This window comes from Sparus aurata, chromosome 4, assembly GCF_900880675.1.
Source record: "Sparus aurata chromosome 4, fSpaAur1.1, whole genome shotgun sequence".
Taxonomy (NCBI): domain Eukaryota; kingdom Metazoa; phylum Chordata; class Actinopteri; order Spariformes; family Sparidae; genus Sparus; species Sparus aurata.
In genome coordinates, this window is record NC_044190.1 from 12,593,542 (window position 1) to 12,612,058 (window position 18,517).

Below are 18,517 nucleotides of genomic sequence, written 5' to 3' on the forward strand. Positions count from 1 at the left end.
CTGGCCTTAAAAAAACCTGTATCACTCAGTTAGAAGAAGAGTAGTGATAAATCCAGTGTGGAGAGACGGATGGCTGCAGTAAACAGAATTATAGTTTGATGAGGCTGGAATCCATACTATATTATTGACTTGTGTTGATGTACTCATAGACACTGATCTCGTTGCAGGGCAGCTCGGGTATTGATTGTCTGACTGGAAATCCCATTACGCACACGCTAGTTCAGTGCCATTTGAACTGCTCAAGGTACAATGGATTTCCCTGCTCATCAGATAGCAGGAGACCGCCTCGCTTTGCATCTGCTCTGAGTGGCAGCGCAGAGGTTTGCGAGGCCTCTGCAGGATGTTCAAATGATAACTGCCTTTTCATATTTGAGGCATTTTCCCTTTAGTGGTTAACAATGCTTAGAGATGTTATTGGGAATTGGGATGCATTCCCTCAATATCTGTTCGTTCACTTCCAGTGCTTTTTATGGCTTTAGCAATTTCGAAGCGAATTGGTTTGGATGAGACTTTAAGGAGTGTGTGTTATATCTAGTGTGGTGCAGATAGCCCAAGGCATCTGCTGGAATAGCTTAGGGGCTTAACCTGTAGTAGTGGTTGTTGTTAAAGGCCGAGAAACAGGAAAGAAGAAAGTCAAAGGCGGTTAGACAGAGGTAGGGTAAGTATGAGGCAGGTGAACGAGTTAAGCAGAGGGAGTGAGAAAGTTAAACAAGAAAAAAAGGAGTGATGGTCAAAGAGACCATAGACCTTGGAGGCAGTGTAAACAAATAAACACATAATCTCTCTTTTCAGGATCACTCTTCACTCTCTCTCTCTCGCACCCACTCTCTCTCTCTCTCTCTCTCACTCAAACACACACACACACACACACACACACACACACACACACACACACACACACACACACACGTGGACATGCACTGTCAGAAGTACCCATCAAATTCTCCATTTCTCTGTTTGCCCTCTAGAGGGGCCTTTGAACAGAGCAGATTCATCTCGTACACCCTGACCTCCAGCTTCCTTGCTTACTTCCCCCATGGAGCTCACACCAGCCACTTCTTTATAAACACACACACTGCTCAGTAGACTGGAGCAGCAGAGAGCGAGTGTAAACACATAAACTCCACCATCATACACTAAGCTGTATCAGACCTCTCGCATTTGCAGTGTTTTTCTCCAGCCGATCTTTAGGTTGTTTTTTCCACAACATGTAGTGCACGCTAATGCACAGAGGATATGAATACATTCAGTGCAGTCTTGTTTTGCTGTAAATTCTCTGGCTCAAGTGAGAAAAACAAAACATTTTAATGGAGTCCATGTGAAGTCTGGTGCTTCTTTGCACGTCCACATAGCCCACAGTATTGTATGTACATGTATCTTATGCCAGAACTTCTTCTATCCATTAATTTCCTGTCAGCTCCGTCTGAATCGCTCTGAAACAGAAAAACTTTTTTTTTCTTGAAACACTAGCCACTTTCTGAAAAAGTAGGAATTTTAAGGATGAGAGAAATGTGCTTTGAGCAGTTCACAGATAAAAGCACAACATATAAAAAAATAAAATGATCAAACACGACAGACAAAGTATTGATAGTTAACAGCCATGTAGATTTACGTAGACGGCTAGACACCTCAGGACTTTAAATCAAGAAATATCATTGTCAAGTAAACACATTTGGCCAACTCGGGTCTTGTGATGTTAATCTGGCTGTGTTTGTTCAATTTTATTTATTTTTTTTCAGTAATATCACTGCTAAATCAAATCAGATCAATTGTATTTATACAGCCCCAAATCACAATCACATTGCCTCAGTGGGCTCTACAAACTGTGCAGTGAACAACATTCTCTGTCCTAAGACCCTTGATTCGAGTGAGAAAAAACTTGCAATGTTTAGAAAAAAAACACTTCTAACAGGAAAAACAAAAAACAAAAGACAAAACGATTCAAAACTATGAGTATCTCACCCAAGCTGTAAGAAAAAAGATTCATCAACAGCAGATTTGTTTCATTTCATTTTGTTTAATTATATTATTCTTTAGAGTTAGCTTTTCTAGCACGATGCATTGTGTGTAAGTCTTGTGAGACCAACATAATTCACATTAATGGTTTGCTCACTTGATGTTGTCTTTTTTGCCTTTGCTGGTGAATTGTCTTCATTTTTGCTGTGTTATTGCAACCAACTGATCGATCAGTCAAATAGCTTGAAACTGCTAAGAGAAACGGTTATAGCATTATCTGCCTGCTCTTACACGGGCGTCATGCTGTTGTGTTAGCTTGTATTGTGCAAAAAGACTACAGGAGATGAAAAACCACCCAGGGTTCCATCATTTGCTTGATGTTCTTTTTTTTTTTTTTTTTTGTATTTTACCCAGCCCATGATTGGCTTTGGAAAAGCTGCAGACTGCTGGACCAGCTGCTTCTGTATTTGGGAAGTTCAGGGCACCCCACAGTAAATGAGAACCATCGCAGTCCGGGCAGAGGACTCAACCTGTGACCTTGTTTTTTTCCAATTCACTGCCTGTCTAACATGAAGGCCACTCCCTGCAGCATTCAGCCACATGTGTCTCCTGACAAAACAAAAGCCCGTCTCTCAGTTCCCTTATCTTTTTTTCCCTTTCTTGTTCACCGCCATTTAAAGCCATAATACCACTCTAAAAGTAAAACAGTGAATCTCTTGAAACAATTTCATCTTATAAATCTGCCAGACTCCGGAGCTTTGGCGAGGGGGACAAGTTGACAGTAAATGAATATTGATTTTTCCCCCTGTACGGTGCAGCTGCTTTCTGGCTGAGTGGATTTACTCTCACAGAGTTGTCAGAGGGTGGGCTGTTTAATGGGGTGTTATCAATTCACAGGGAGTTTGAGTGCCGTCTTTTGGTGTGCTTACATGATGGATTGGCGGCTGAGTTTTAGTTGTGATGTAGGAGAAAGACGTGTAGATCATGAAGGAAAGGCAGAAGTTGATGGAGAAGCAGAGACATGAGCAGCACATTCTTAAAGGATGTGTTTGAACTGTTTAAGATCACAGATTTTTCACAGCGATGTCTTACCGCAGAGTAATAGGGTTTGAACAGCCAGGGTATTTATTGTGCGGCCAGTTGAAATCATTTGTGGTATGAGATTGCTGCTGTTCTCAAATGTGATTAATCGAAGCTCTTGCACAGTCTTTCAAAAACTGGTCTGGAGACACTGTATGGCTGAGAAAATAAATCATTCAGGCTCAATTAATGACAGAAAGTGGTTTCTAAATTATTGAATAATATCTCAGCATCGCATTTCAGATTCTACACATTTCTTCTTTTGCAGTTCAGCGGGAACAATAGTCCTTTTGATTCCTATGTTTCATTTGAAGAACAAAAATGCTGCTGAATTAAGGTGGAAAAAGAATTAATAGTGTGTAGCGTGAAACAGTGAGAGGCTGTGTGGGTGTGAAGCAGGTTAATATTATAGAGAAGCTAGTGCGTTGTGAAGTGTTAAGTAAGGCAAGAAGTGACCAGGATTGTGGCAACACGCAGAGGATTTGTTAGACATCTGAAAAGGTCACAGTAACACTACAGCTGGAGATACATGCAGATTCACTGACGTGTGCATGTTTGTGCGTGTGTGTGCTTTTTACTTGAATTAAATCACCTTAATGTTTTTTCCTGACATGAAAGTGAAAACAAATCCCTTTCCTTTTTTTTCCACCTCCTTTCTCCCACACGCATTATGAATTAATATTAACACCTCCTGGAATTGCACAGAGCATCCATGTTAAATATGAACTGTTAACAAAGCTGTCAGATAGTAATCAGAGCGTACTTCACAGCGTACTAATCGCCTGTACTTCCTTTGGTCAGGGCATCGTTAATGTTCTTCGAATCTCATGTGATTTACAAGTGAACGCTGTCAGCACTGCCTACAGTATGGTGGCTATAATGTAAAGGATGTTCTGTGCCTACAGGGCCTGTCATGCAATCACTGATATAATTACCCTTAACGACAGAGATACTGGCGCATGTAGGAAGGAGGATGTGAATCACCATTTTAATCTGCATTTTAAAAAGGCTTCATGTGACCATTACTCACTGATTGAAAATCTGAGACTGACCAGTCAAGTCAGCCATGTGAGGGTCTGATGTGATGTTTGATTTGATTGATCGATGCAACATTTTGAACCAATGCATCACAAGTATGTATGATTGTATTCTACTGTTATTTTAACAGTAACTGTAGACTTACAGTAACCAGAGTTATGTTAAAAATTGAAGTTGACTTGATGAAAAGTTCTGTCGGTAGATGAAAATGCTGGACAAATTCCCTCAAACAATTAACGTATGAAAATGTTTAATCAATTATTTTGTTCAATTAAAATTTGTATAACTCTTAACATGCAGGGACCAACTAAAAATCATAAATGTAATAAACACAAGAAATGCATTTTGAATTATGATTCAGTTAACCTTTTTTTCACATTTTTTAAATATATTTATCTGTGGGAAATCAATTACACATGAATAAGGCCCATTATTTTTCTTTTAGATTAGAACAAGGAACAAGAGACTTACCCAGTTACATCCCTCCTCGTCGCAATTTGTATTGAACCCCTCAGCCAGTGGATCATTCAGAATAGGAATATCAGAGGGACAGTCATGAAGGGAGGCGAGCAAAACATTTTCTTATTTGTGGTCAAAGTATTAGTGTACCTGTCAGCTCTGAACAACCATACAGTCACTAGAAACTGAGCATTTAAGAATAAGTTATTTCAGTTATAGCCTGTAAATATGAAAGTTCAGTTACAAAGTTACAACTGCAATTGGATTTAGAATTCCCAAGATATTTTGGAGTAACTCTAAAGAAACGATAAAAGAGCTGACGAAATGATTCACCATAAATTTTCTCCCATCTTAACGAGAACATTATAGAGGATGTAAGGAGATGGGCCCTTTTACTGCTCCTTAATTTTTCGTTCACTAATATAATCTGCTAAAATGAATATTTTCCCTTCGACTGGTTCCATCAGATCAACTTCACGAATGGGACAAACTTCTTTCGAGATACATTCAGAAAGAGCGAAGACCAAGAATTAAGTATCAGAGCCTGAAGCTAGTGGAAAAACAAGGCGGGTGTTGCGCTGCTGTGTTGGCCTTTGGCTTGTCTATGTGTTTTGAAGGTCTCCATTGAGCCATATTTTCTGAACTCAAAACCAAAATCCATCTCAAAACTTTATATGGGAAGACAGCAAAGAAAAAGGAAACTCATTGTATCTAAAATAAAAATGGCAAAAGGAAGGAAACATTAATAAATGGAAGTGGATTGGGAGAATTGATGTACGCTACAATAGAAAACCCCAAGCTCAACTTTATGGAGAGAGTTTTGTTAGAATAACCTTATTAGGTTCTGTATTACTCCATTTCAGAAGAGACGTTTTACCAAATCCTCCAGCTACTGAAGACAGTCTGCGTTCTCTGAGGCAAAACCGTTACCACATATTCTGGTCCTGCCCATTGTTGATCCCTGTATGGCAGGAGGTTCATAAGGTTCTGCAAAAGGTTTTCTGGGTAGACATCCCATTTACACTAAGTTCCATGTATATGGGCGGTCTGTTAAGAGAAATTGTTGCCTCCCATGTTAGATATTTATTTTGGATCTTAAGTGCAGCTGGCAGGAAGGTCGTAATGAGAAAATGGCTCTGACCTGGTATCCCTACTGTGGATGATTGGATTGACATTATTCATGATATCGTCCGGATGAAAAGAATTACATTTTCAGTTAGACTACAACAGCACAGTTTTTTGAAAAGGTAGGTGAGTCGGATTGTGTGCATTACACCAGCATGACTGTCATTTGTTTGAACTGTGAACTATGTTCTGTTAATTGATTTACAGTATTCAGTTTTAATCTATTTTCACATCCTTTTCTGTAAATTCTGATCTGATTGTTAAGGAGGCTCACCGAAACAGTTGTAAACCTGTACAGTCCGGTTTACCACTCTGAAATTAATCGCATATTTTTCACTTATACTTTTTATTTCCTTTAATGGTCTTATTTGCTTCTGGGTGGCGTATGTAAACTCAGTTGTATTACGTTCTGCTACATTTGTGATTTACAGAAGGCATTTATGAATAATAAATGAAGTTCTGTATAAATTATAATATTGGTCATTTGGACTGAGATAATTTTTAAAAAATAAACCACATTCAAACACATTCTTGTTCTTTCATTAAAGGCGCTGTAGCCAGAAACAGACTCCAGTTGATTTCTAATGTTGATCCGTTACCGTTGGCTAACATATTTGAGCAGCTGCTACAGACTGCTCAGGTGGGACTGGTCTCCTGGGGATTCACAAATACAATTTAGCCAGCCCTGAGAACTGTTTGACTTCCAACAGTAAATAATATACGTCAGGGGGGTTGTTGCCTAGAAAAATTGTGACTCGGTGTAAAGCGCTGCTTGCCTACAGCATATCACAAGAGTAAGGAGTTCCCTGCTTCAAATCTTGAAATGCATTTTGTCAAATAACCTTACAGCATCATCATTGGTTAGAACCTCTCACATTACTGCTCACACATTTGGCAAGTGATGCTCAAGGCCAACTCCATCGAACAGCACCTCTCTCTGGGGCCACATCTTAATTGGCTGAGGGATCTTAATCATTTTAATCTGTAATGCTAATGTGTGCACTGACGGACCTCCACCGCTGTCTGTCTTAACTCCAGTGCTGCTGTTGGGCATTTTCCTCTACACTCGCTGGAGGAGCTACAAAGGGCTGAAGGAGGGCGTCTACCACGTGTCCGCCCACCACGACGGCTGGGAGGACATCCGAGAGAACGTCCTCAACTATGACGAGGAGGGAGGCGGGGAGGAGGACCAGGTACACCACATACACACACACACACACATACACACAAACACACACATAGAGAGTGGTGGATTCTCTTCCAAACTGGATTGACTGAATCCACTGTAAAGATGCTACCTTGAATCCACTGTTAACTACATCCAAATTTAAAGTGATCTTAAAATTATGCTGAAAACATTTCACCTTCACGCCAAGTACACAAAGTACAGTGCAACAACAGTGTGTCAACAGAGTACCACATCCGACAGTGTGAACTTGCTTGCAATGTATTTTTGAGTGTTAGTGTGCTTCTGCGTAAAAGTGGGTGTCTTTGTAACTTTTTTGTAAGCTTTACCACAAGGGAAATGGTATAAGGTGTGTGTGTGTGTGTTTGTGTGTGTGTGTGTGTGTGTGTGTGCGTGCGTGCATGTGTGCGTGCATGTGTGTGTGCGTGTGTGTGTGCGTGGCTGCTGCTGCTAGTGTTTTAATTAGGCCCACGCAGAATCCTTATCTCCTCTCTCCAACAGCCACTGTAACCCACAAGCACTCAACAGTACTTAAGAGCTTGCATAATGATATCACGGTCTTGATCGAAACAACACATGCGGTTGCTGCTACGTCACACACACACACACACAGAAGACTTGCATACACAGATTGTTGTCACACCTTGTCAATAGCCCAAAACCCTCAAGGTCTTGTCCTCCCTACTGTTAATCACCAGCAGCCGAACACACACACACATACACACACACACACACACACACACAGTCCTGATCCCTTATAGCAGAGCAGATGCTGCAGTTAATTCTCGAGAGTCTTGTTTGAAAGCTCTCTTGGGAAATGAAAAACAGATCTTTCCACTCATCACGTAATCAGTTTTACAAAGCGACCCACACCTCCTCCGTATGCGTCTTTTCTTCTTCCTCACCCTCCTCCTACATCCCTCTGTTTTTTTCATCTCTGCTGCCGTGGTTACAGTTTTGGTGGACTAGCATTCACACTAAAGTGATTGGCTGTTACAGTGCATGTGAAGGTAACAGCAGCTCCTAAACCTCAATGCACCAGTGCACATGAGGGATGGATAAGACGAGGCTCGCCCTTCATCTCCTTTCTAAATCACCTCCACTCATATTTTGTATTTTTTTGGTCTGACACACACACACACACACACACACACATATACAGAATTACAGTGACTTCTCTGAGACAGTAAATGGAGATAGATTGGAAACTTAAATAGGTGGAACATGCACAGTAAATGTAATGGGGAGAGCTGATTGTTTTTCTGCTCTCTTTTCATTTTTCTGCTCTCTCTCTCTGTCACATTTCATTTTTTTTCTGCCTCATCTCTCCACAAACCATTCATTCTTTCACTCGGGCTCACTCTGCTCTGTCCTGTTTTTTAGGGCTTCTCTGCTAACTCGGATATTTTCTCTGTGTTTATGTGCATGCGTCTGTCCAGAACGCCTACGATATGGCGGAGCTGCAGAAGTCACTCCAGCCGAGCCCAGCCCAGTCGGTGCAGTACTGCCGCTCCAGAGCCCTGCACCACCCTCCTCCTCCCCACCACCACCATCATCATCTTCTCCACCAGGCGCCCCCCGCCCCACCTTCCACCCAGTCGCTGGACCCCCTCAGCAGGACAGCCAGCTCCACCACCCTGCCTCCCTCAGTGGCTTCCACTTCTTCCACCACCACCACCACCACCAGCCTCCGCAGGGACGTCCCCCCGACCAGACTTCCAGCTCAGGGCCAGGCTCGGCCCTCCCAGCTGGCACGCCGCTCCCTGTCCTTCTCCAGCCAGGACCTGGCCCGCTATCTGTGTGAGATCATACGTGATGCAGACCAGCATCCGGACACAGGGCCTTTCGACTCCCTGCAGGTCTTCTCCACAGAGGGAGGGGGCTCACCAGCCGGCTCACTTAGCTCCTTCAGCTCAGCAGGGCTGGACGGGGGGAGTGGGGGAGATGGGGGAGGAGAGGGAAGGAGGGAGGAGTCACTCGGGGAGTGGGGGCCTCGCTTTGAGAAGCTGCGGGCGCTGTATGAGCGAGCTGAGGCCAGCGATCTCTGAGCTCAGACACACGCAGAACGAACTGATATGAGTCTGATAACAGGCCACCCTGAAAACAATCAATTAGCAAACGCTTTGCGGCAACTGAGGTGGAGAAACAGCGAGCGACTGGCTGACAGAGAGACTCGCTCTCCACCACTCACTCACTGACAACCGACACCAAAGGTGTTGTATTTACTGGATGATGAGCCCCGTCAATCAACATGGTGGCCTAACAGACAGATGAAAGTGTCCGTATGAAAAGAGACTGTCTAACTCTACCCTGGATGACAATATTGCAGGAGCAGACGTTATCAAACCTGCCAGTCAGGTGAACAGCTTCAAAACGTCACCCTCCACCTGGGCTACTCATCATGATGGAGCTTAGCTTCACTGTCGGAAAAATCTGTTCCAGTCACAACCACTAAAACCCCAAATTTCCTCTATTTTCTAACGCTCATTGTGAGCTGCTCTGGATGAGTGTCAGCCAAGGGCCTAAAATGTGAAATGAAAATCTTTTGGCAAAGGGGTTTTTTTATATACATGTACCAGAGAGAATCAATGTGTATTTTTAAGCACCTTGCTGCTGAATTAAATGTTTGTAAATAAATGAAGGACTCTTATGAAATGTCCCACACTGCGCCGTCACATGAAAAGACAGTGAAGATGAGTGGGATCATTCTGAGTAGCCCATTAAATACAGGACCTGGATTTTCAGTATATAGTGGACACATTGTGTTCTCGCTGCCTGGCTGTACACAGCTTCTGTCAATGTTTGTATGAGAAAAAAAGTGCTTCAGCCATCACTGGGTTGTAGGGTGAGGGTTTGTTTTTTTTTCTCTTCTGGTAATATGTCTTTCGCTGGGTTGAGTAATTCTGTATTGGTTGGGTGTTTCAAGTTTTAACGCTCCATGGCTCGTGAGACATCAAGCTTTCTACTTACTGCTGCGCCCTCGTCTTCGTGTGATTTCCTGTTCTCATTCGCACTCCTCCGCCACGCGTTCCTCCACACCCGAGGGAACGTGCACAAAAATTCAAACAGCTTTGTAATAAAGAAATGGGATCGGACGTGCGGACCGAGGGAGGGAGGAAATACTTGGTCTGTTGCTCTGTTCTGTGTGCGCTCTTCCTCAGGCATACCAAACGTGGCGGCTGCAAGAGACTATTTTAACAGACGATCGCTTGGTAGAATACAAACTATCTCAAACAGCTTTCCAAGGTGACTACTCAATAAATAAAAAACATGAGGTGGACGAATGAGATTTATAATGATTATTCATAGATTGAGTCTTGAGCTGTGATACCTGCGCCATGAGCATATTCAAACACACATTTATCCGTTGCCCCTTCCTAAATTACTCTTGGCAGAAACTGTGTGATAATTGTGATTTGGAGAAAATGGACTGAGAGAAAATTGCAAGGAAATAATAACTTTGCAGTTATTATCCTAGCTGTGAATCGTCAGCATGGTGGCAGGCGTTCCCGTTATTTGGCTCGTCACATCAGGCTGATGGATCCTTTTTTTTTTCCCCCCGCTACAAAAAAAGGAAAGGCTCCCTGCTGTTGTGGAACTGGAGAGAACAATTTGTCTAAAAAGAACAAAAAGGCAGAGAAGAAGAAAAAAGCAGTGAAGCAGAAGATGAGCGCAGAGTCTGAAAAGGAACTGTTCCTCTCACCTTTGATAAGAGAGATGATTACAGGGTGGAGGGTTGAATCAGTGAGCAAATGAGGAGAGGAGGCAGAGAGGAACCATCTTATCAAGTGCCTGGCTTTGTGGTGAAAAGTGCCACCAGCGCACCATGGAGCTCAGTGGCTCCTTAGAGAGCTGTAGAGACGAGGAGTGTTGGGGGTAATGGTTTTCTAGGGAAGCGGTTTGTTGCACCGCAAATGGCATAAAAACAAAAGTCACGTGTCCTCACCCCGTCAATTCTCCCAAAAAAGCAAACCTGGTTCGACCTGACACTTCATGCGCCGCAGTCTGCTGAGAGTAGCAGCCGCGCTCTTATTGTGCTCTTTTTATGGCAGAACCAAGCCTGTGACAGAGAGCAGTGAAAGGGTAGGAGTGTGTGAAAACACATCAGGCCACTAATCCTAATAGGAGTTGATGGCTTGCTGTCATGCTGGAAAAAAAACAAAGGATTGTGGGTTCTTTTAAAAAACACGCCAGAGGAGTCGATGCCCAGATTGCGACTTCGAGAAACATTTTTTTTTTAATGAAAAGCTGAGGAAACAATGTGGCTTTTAAAAATAAGAGACTTGGCGGTGAGGTTAGGGTGCAGTACTCTGTGGGGCGATGCCTGAAGGTAAGACACACTTTTTTTTTTCTTTTTTACAGACAGCGAGGGTTTCATAAAGAGGGATGCTTGTTTTTTATTCCTCTGCAGAGAGACCAAACCTGAGCCACGCAGAGTGGTGAATGAAGACGCTTCAAGCTTCACTTCTCTCTGTGCAGCTGAAAGCAGCAGCCACTCACTTCCCACCACCATTCATTTGTACCATATAATGGCTTCTTAAATGTTGTGTTCTGGGTGCAGACATGTTGTGAACAAAGTTAATGTTTTTACCTCATTTGTAAATACAGAGATAGATTAATAACAATTATTGCTTTTTGTCAAGAAAGGCACCATCGGTTTAAAATGTGCAGCGTCAGAGAAAAAAAAAATCAAACCAAAACATATCTTTTTTATCATCATGATGGTAAGATGAGCTTTGGACAGTTATGTAGGTGTTTTGTATTTGCATTTGCTTTGATCTTTTTTTTTCTCAATAAATTCATTTATTTGCACCAGTAAATGCTGAGTCGTGACTTTGTCTGACAATTAAACTGCCGAATTAACAAAAACATAAAAGAAGAATATTATGCCACACATAATGACAGATAAAGAATGTATATGTTGGAAAAAATACCTTTATTGATCATGCAGCCATTGAACACGATGAAAAATATCGAACACTGGCATTGGAAAAAAGGTTTCAGCTGGACTCAGGCATCTCACACATCCCGTCCACCAATTGTGTACTATGAGAACAATTTTAATTGCAGAAAAAAACACTTACTAGTTGGGATGCTTTTTGATATGAAGAATGTCCTTCGGGAGAAAAAAACCCAGCTGTACAACATGTTAGTGGATTCTTGGAAAAGCAACGAGCAGAATGGAAAAAATTACCAAAGGTACTCACACACAATAGCAGAATATTCTTCTTTCACATAAACACGGAAGTAGATGTTTTTTCACTATTAACAGCTGTCCCAAATGAAACTGTACATGAATAAGTACTTTTGCTGAGGATGATGATGTTTAGGGTCAGGAGTTGCTCTTTTATCTAACTTTTAAGGTGCATCAGTTACCCAGATTTATCTCAGTGTGCCCTCAAGAGAATCTCCATGTGGACACTTGACATTCATAAACAGTTTCATTGTATTTCTATGGCACTGGCTCAGTGGGATCATCTGTTTGGATGCTTCCAGTGAATTTTGATTGGCACATAACTGCAGTTCCTCATGAACACAAAATATCTTACAGTGAAATCAATTAAATCCAACTTTATTTGTACCACAGCTTCAGCGACAACATGCCTAAGCCAGTTTTGGCTTTCCAGTTTCCTGTCTCCAACATTAGAGTTGAGGCAGTTCAGCAGCATCTTTTACAACCATGGTTAAAAAAATATGACACGTTTAACAGTCACGTGGGTGTAATGAAGCATGACAGATCAATGCTGTCCCAATAAGAATACACATGACTCAAGTCATTCGGCCTAGGTCTCAGGCAAGTTCCAAGTCACTTTCTCTCTGGCAAGTCAAGCTCTCAGATTCAGGCTCTTAGCCACTTATGTATCCAGATTTCATGTTCCATAGAAATAAATCAAATACTTAAACATGAAATCATGTCTCAAATCAAACCACCAGTCTTAAACCTTAAAGTCTGTGAGGGAAATTCTCAAATGACCCTGGTCATTTTGTTATGTTGTTCTTACATACAGAACTATTAATGTAAAGTTAAATCTTATATCAGTTGGCTTCAGACATGAGCTCTGTCTTACATTAATCATCTGGTTGCATACTGAATGGATGTGCTGTGTGACAACTAACATAATAGAAACTCAGTTAAGGAGTTCATCGCGAAAAGGGGTTCGTGAAGCCTCTTCTGTGTTCTGTAAATAGGTTGATGTATGACACACAACAATGGTTGAAGTGTATAGGAAGTTGTATGTTTATACTGAGGTGGACGTGGAGATGATGGGAATGTTGTTTTGAGTGTGATCACATGGAAGCTTGTGACTGACTGCTCTAATTATGAGTATCATTTGGGGTTATTATAAAAGATGAAGAGAGACTGCCACTCTTAGAGTTTTAAAAACTGGCTGACCAAGAAACTGCTTTCAAAACACTGTGCTGTTCACTCTGGCAGAAAACAATTGCATCAACAGTAATAGTATTAATCACACAGTTTAACAGCACATTAAAAACGTTCAAAAACATAGAGAACCATCGCATAAGATGCCAAGAACGAATAGTCAAACCTAAAATCACACCACAGGAAGAGGAAAAACACAACATGATGTTCATGAATAAATGATGGAGCCAAGTGACCTAAGATCCAGAATATCTGAGTAAGTGGACTTTGAGTAGATTGTTTGTCAATCTTTGTGTAGTTAGAGGCTATACCACATACTTCTGGTCTATAGTGTAAAAGGCAATTTACAAAGACTTAAACAATGATTGTTATCATAGATTTCTGTAGAGGCATTTTTTTATTTTATTTAAAAGTATACAAATACAGAATTTAGCTGAATTTAGTCTGGTTCGTGGGAAAGGAGACCCCCTCTCTTTCTTCATGTCCTCTCTCTCTATTCAAACTTTTCATTTCCCCAATCAGAAATATGAATTCAAATGGCCGCATTTGTTTCTGTGACATAGACTAGTCTTTGAAATCGAGCGTAAATGGAGTGCTGAGCTGAATTCTTCATGTGCGCACAAGTTAATGGCTTTCTTCGTTCCTTCTACTGTTCATTAAGAAACCCATAGGCTGACAGTGTGCCTCCGACTGAACTACTAATCCCAATATGTATGGAAATTAAGAATGCTGAAAAAATATTACATCAGTACACTCTTATTAGGCAAACATAATGGAATCACTTCGCTCTCAAATAAAGCAATCAGACATCTCCTAAATTAAACATCCAATATGAAGGCGGGAGCGGGGGGCGATGTTCCACACTGATCCGATTGGTATGCATTACAATGAGGCTGCACGGTTAACGAACAACATGTTCTCAAAAGCCCCAACAACAAGAACTGTGTGCCGGAGTGTTCATGCTTCTGCAAGAGTGCGGATTATCAAACACTAAGGTCCTTATTAACCAGTGTACAAATATAGGCAGACTGAGATGACAGAAAGATGTGTGTGTATGTGTGTGAGCGCGTGTCATAGGAACATAACGTCTCATTGCAGCAGGAAACTGTGACTGGCCAACTCATAATTACAGCTCCAGCCTTTCAATCACCTCCTCTCCTCTGCATTCACTTTGGTTTGAAAGAAGAACATGAGGAAGGGGCTGAGATCATTGTGAATCCATGTTTTGATGCGCCCTCACCTCTCCCCCGCTGCTGTTTAAACATGAGCCTCTTTTGTCCTCCCCACTTTCTTTTCCAACCTGAAAGCCTCAGCTTGATATGCAAGTGTTGCCGCCCCCACCCCCCCACACCCCCACACCCCCACCCCGCAAACTATTTTGGATTGCAGCGGGGAATCAGCATCGTTGTCATCCTGCTGCAATTTCCTTGCTACTTACATTATTCATGTGTGTTGTGGCTGTGTGTATGCGTGTGTGAGAGAGTGGGGAAGAAAAGAGAGAGTGAAAAGGTTGAGGTTGTTGATGATGAGAATCACAGAGCTAACAGCAATCACAACAACAACACGATCACAAATATCACTTGGTACCAGCTTCAACCTCAGTTATACAGCTAATACACACGAAGCCCCAGTGGAGCCGCTTTCCAACCAGACGTGAATCAAAACTGATACAATGGTTTCTGGTTTTCTTTTCAGGGGTAATTGATAACATCCATCTATGTGGGGCCAAATGTGCTGAGCCAAAAAGGGCTAACTGATCTGAGTCCAGGCTAAATCAAGCTAATGGTTAAACTTATTCAATGTGATATAAGTTGGTACAAATGCTTTTTCCCACAGTCACCACTGCTGAGGAAGACAATATCCTGCAACATTTCTCCAACTGTGACGGTCTGAATATATACCTCAGGTTCACACAAGAGGACTTTACCACATAGCTTTTTTTTGTTAGATACCCAAATCAGAAAATACCAGTATGAAATCAGCTTTGAAGTTTTAGTGACTGTAGAAAATAGTCATTTAAAATGAAAAAAAAAAAAAGAAGAAAGTAAATAGGTCAGAATTTAGCATGTTCACTTGGGTCTTACATTTAGATCAGAGCCAAGCCGAGCTCAGCCGAGTTAATAAAAACCCTTGTCTACTGCAGAGTCAACCTACTCGGGTGTACCCAGGTCAAGTTCCATTAATTTTTTCTGGAACTTTCAGCCATAACAGTCTGAGTTGGTTGTTATTTGCTCAGTTCTTGCAGAGACTGATCTTTTTCATCCATGGCACTTCTAGAGGACTTTGTGATTTGGTTGAAAGCTCTCCTGACAGACAGTCAGTGGGCCTATCTACTCAGATAGAGCAGCTGCTCCACAACAGAGGAATGGTCTGCAGACTGTTGAGGCAGGAGTCGATGCTACAAACACGTCTTTTAAATGAACTGTGAAGAATTGCTAGGTTAGCAACCAAGTTAAAAAAAAAAACAGTAAGCGAGCTTGTCTCCATTAAATAAATCATGTACAAAATGTTGGGAGAGCAGAATGCCATGACACACAACAGAAAAAAATAGAGGGACTCTCCAGGAGCAATCTGTGCAAGCTAGCATGTTAGTTGTTGGTTTCCCAGCTGCAGTAGTTCACCAACTTGCTCTTCCATCACCAACCCTCTTCAACCAAATATTTCACAAAGACACACAGGTTAACTTGTCGTGCCACTTTGTGGCTGCAGCCAATCCCAGTTGACATTGAGATAGCGGCTGGGTACACCCTAGATAAGTCGCCAGTTCATCACAGCGCTGACATATCACAACCATTCACACTCACATTCTCACCTATGGAAAATTTAGAGTAACTGATTAACCTAAGTTAAATTACTAATAGTTTTTGCTCATCTAAAATAATTCTAGGTAATTTTCATTCAGATCTTCATCATTTATTCCACTTAAATTCTTCCTTTTTTTTAATTTTCTAAGATATTTACAGGGACCTTTGCTTCATTTCTAATCTACACTGTTCAAATATGGCACATTCAAAAACTGGCAGTGTGCATTTTTTTTTTTTTGTTGTCCTTTTTAAAGCTTACTTGATCCCCAATGTTTACCATTTTATACTTTTTAGAACTAATACAAGTCAGAACTACACTTTCCAAATATGTACCATGTTAATATAAGCTCATAAAACTCTGAACTAGGGTTCTGGTTCAACAGCCAGCTCCATTCTGGATCAGGTTCTAAGCATACCCAAACTTGTTCATCTGAACTAAATGTTTTCATAAATCTTTAATTTTCTCCCCTGATTATCATTGGCAGAGTGTAGAGCTCAATAGCAAATGTATAATATACTGTATTATTGACTTGATGAGTAGATCTGATGAATGTTTTGAACCCCAAGCAGCTGTATGAAAAATAAATCATTCTGCTCTTAATTCTAAGAATTAACAACTAGAATTAGAAAGTATTTTAACCTTTTCATGATACTGTGAAGAAATGACACCGACTACTTCAAATGAAACTCAATTATTAGTAGCTGCTTGTGTATTCCAGACCCTGTTGAGGTCTAACAGTTGTTTCTGTGTCTGTTCATGTGCACCAGTAAGAGCTGAGCGAAGGGCGGGGTGGGCGGTTGGAGACTGAGCAGCCCAAAGGAGGACTCCTATAGGTGCTTCCACACTCCACTAACTAAAACAATGCAGCCCCAAGCTTGAACTGGCCCATTGCTCTAAAACCACAGTTCACAGAGCCATGTGCTGAAAAAATAATGGCCACGATCACAGCTGGGAACAGTGCAGAGAGAAGACAAAGGAACAGCGAGGATTCACTGCTTTTATCTCTTCCTCTTCTTCTTCTTCTCCTTCTTCTCCTCGTCCTCCTCCTCAGTCCCTCTCCCCTCTGGCCTCTGACGGGGTTTCTGATCCTGCTACTGAGTCGCACTGGGCTCTGATGAGCTCTTTGCACTTTTCTTGCGCTTCTTTTTGACCCGGTACACATGGAAGGTTTTGTTCTGGAATGTTCTGGTGAACAGAGAGGTGTAAGCCGCCGTGTCTGTCTTGATGGTCTCGCAAAATCGAGGGTGGGGGGAAGGCACAAGGTCTGGGTCGTTCTCTCCCGGTCCGTCCATGATCTGATGGTAGAGAGAATGAGCATGTCATCATCAACAGCACAAGGACAGTTAACACTAATGTATAATCTCAGAGGAGACATGTGTTCATCAATAAATAATCAACACATTTGAGATATACAATATTGTTGTAAATTAACACCACCTACAGGGTGATGGGCGGCCTTTCACAGGCTCCAGCTTCAATTTGTGTTCCTGCCAGCCGGATCTGGCAGGACTACACCGAGACTTCATTCTTCACTAATAAAAATGGGTTTAGTATATCTGATTGTCATACTGTCATACTTTTTCCAGTAATTTTAAATATAATAAATAATTTTCACTTAAAAAAATAAACTCTGGCATTAAATGTAAAGATGCTGCTCATTAAAGCTGTAGTCTCTAAACATTTTTTTGTTATATTTGCTAATATTGTCATTATGATCAGATGGTATAATAAGATACAGGTCTGCTGTGTAAAACTCTACTGTCTGTGGCTCTACCCAGTGGCTGTAATTTGATTTGCAAGAATCCACCGCTCCCAGGTGAACACAACCAATCAGAGCCAAGGGGAGTGTCTGAGAAGAGTCAATCATTGTCGTCCATATGCTGATGGCAGCCCCCCTCCCACACACAGCGCATACTGGGCAGTGCCCCTCCCCCGCGCAGACACAGTACCTGCTCTTACCTGGTCAAACACATTCAAGCTCAAGCCCAAACTGTAAATAATGACGGAGAACAGACAACAACAACAGAGCCAGAGAATGCCCCACCATTGCCACCATTGTTTCATTCATGTTTTAACCACAAGGCTATGGCGGTGGCAGTTACAGTAATTCTGGCAATGGCGCATATGGCCGTACGATCTTGCAGTTGAGCTAGTTGTAGTTGTCCAGTTGTAGCTTGTTAGCTTGTATGCTAACTCCGGTATCTAGCTTTGTCTGTATGGCTACTGGTTAGCAAAAGTGTCTTTCAAGTGATCGGGCAGTTATAATGTTAGTTTGTGTTCAGTACGCTCTGAAGTGAAGTGGTTGAATTGGTTTAGAGAAATATCGTTACTTATGCTTCAGAAAGGCAACATGTTGATGATGATTACCTGAATGATTAGCTGGTAACTCCTTCTACTGCGATGTGAGGAATATTGTTTGTCACTCGGGTTACTACAGTGATCTGCATGAGGCACTCGTCATCGTAATTTAGTTGTATTGATCAGAA

At 41.8% G+C, this 18,517-nt stretch overlaps 2 protein-coding genes across 4 annotated transcripts in view; one reads left to right on the plus strand and one right to left on the minus strand.

The window, feature by feature from the left end:
- LOC115579627 (neural-cadherin) overlaps positions 1–11,664 on the plus strand; it is a 330,871-nt gene extending 319,207 nt beyond the window's left edge. The window contains exons 36-37 of the mRNA XM_030413177.1: positions 6,697–6,851; positions 8,284–11,664. Of these exons, the coding sequence (XP_030269037.1) occupies positions 6,697–6,851; positions 8,284–8,892 (764 nt within the window). The 3' untranslated portion in view covers positions 8,893–11,664. The remainder of the gene's footprint in view (positions 1–6,696; positions 6,852–8,283) is intronic.
- A 3,611-nt stretch (positions 11,665–15,275) lies between these two features.
- The window catches only part of dpy19l3 (dpy-19 like C-mannosyltransferase 3), an 81,259-nt gene continuing 78,017 nt past the window's right edge, over positions 15,276–18,517 (minus strand). For all 3 annotated transcript variants that reach the window (XM_030413179.1, XM_030413180.1, XM_030413178.1), the window contains exon 19: positions 15,276–17,326. In XM_030413179.1, the coding sequence (XP_030269039.1) occupies positions 17,123–17,326 (204 nt within the window). In that variant the 3' untranslated portion in view covers positions 15,276–17,122. The remainder of the gene's footprint in view (positions 17,327–18,517) is intronic.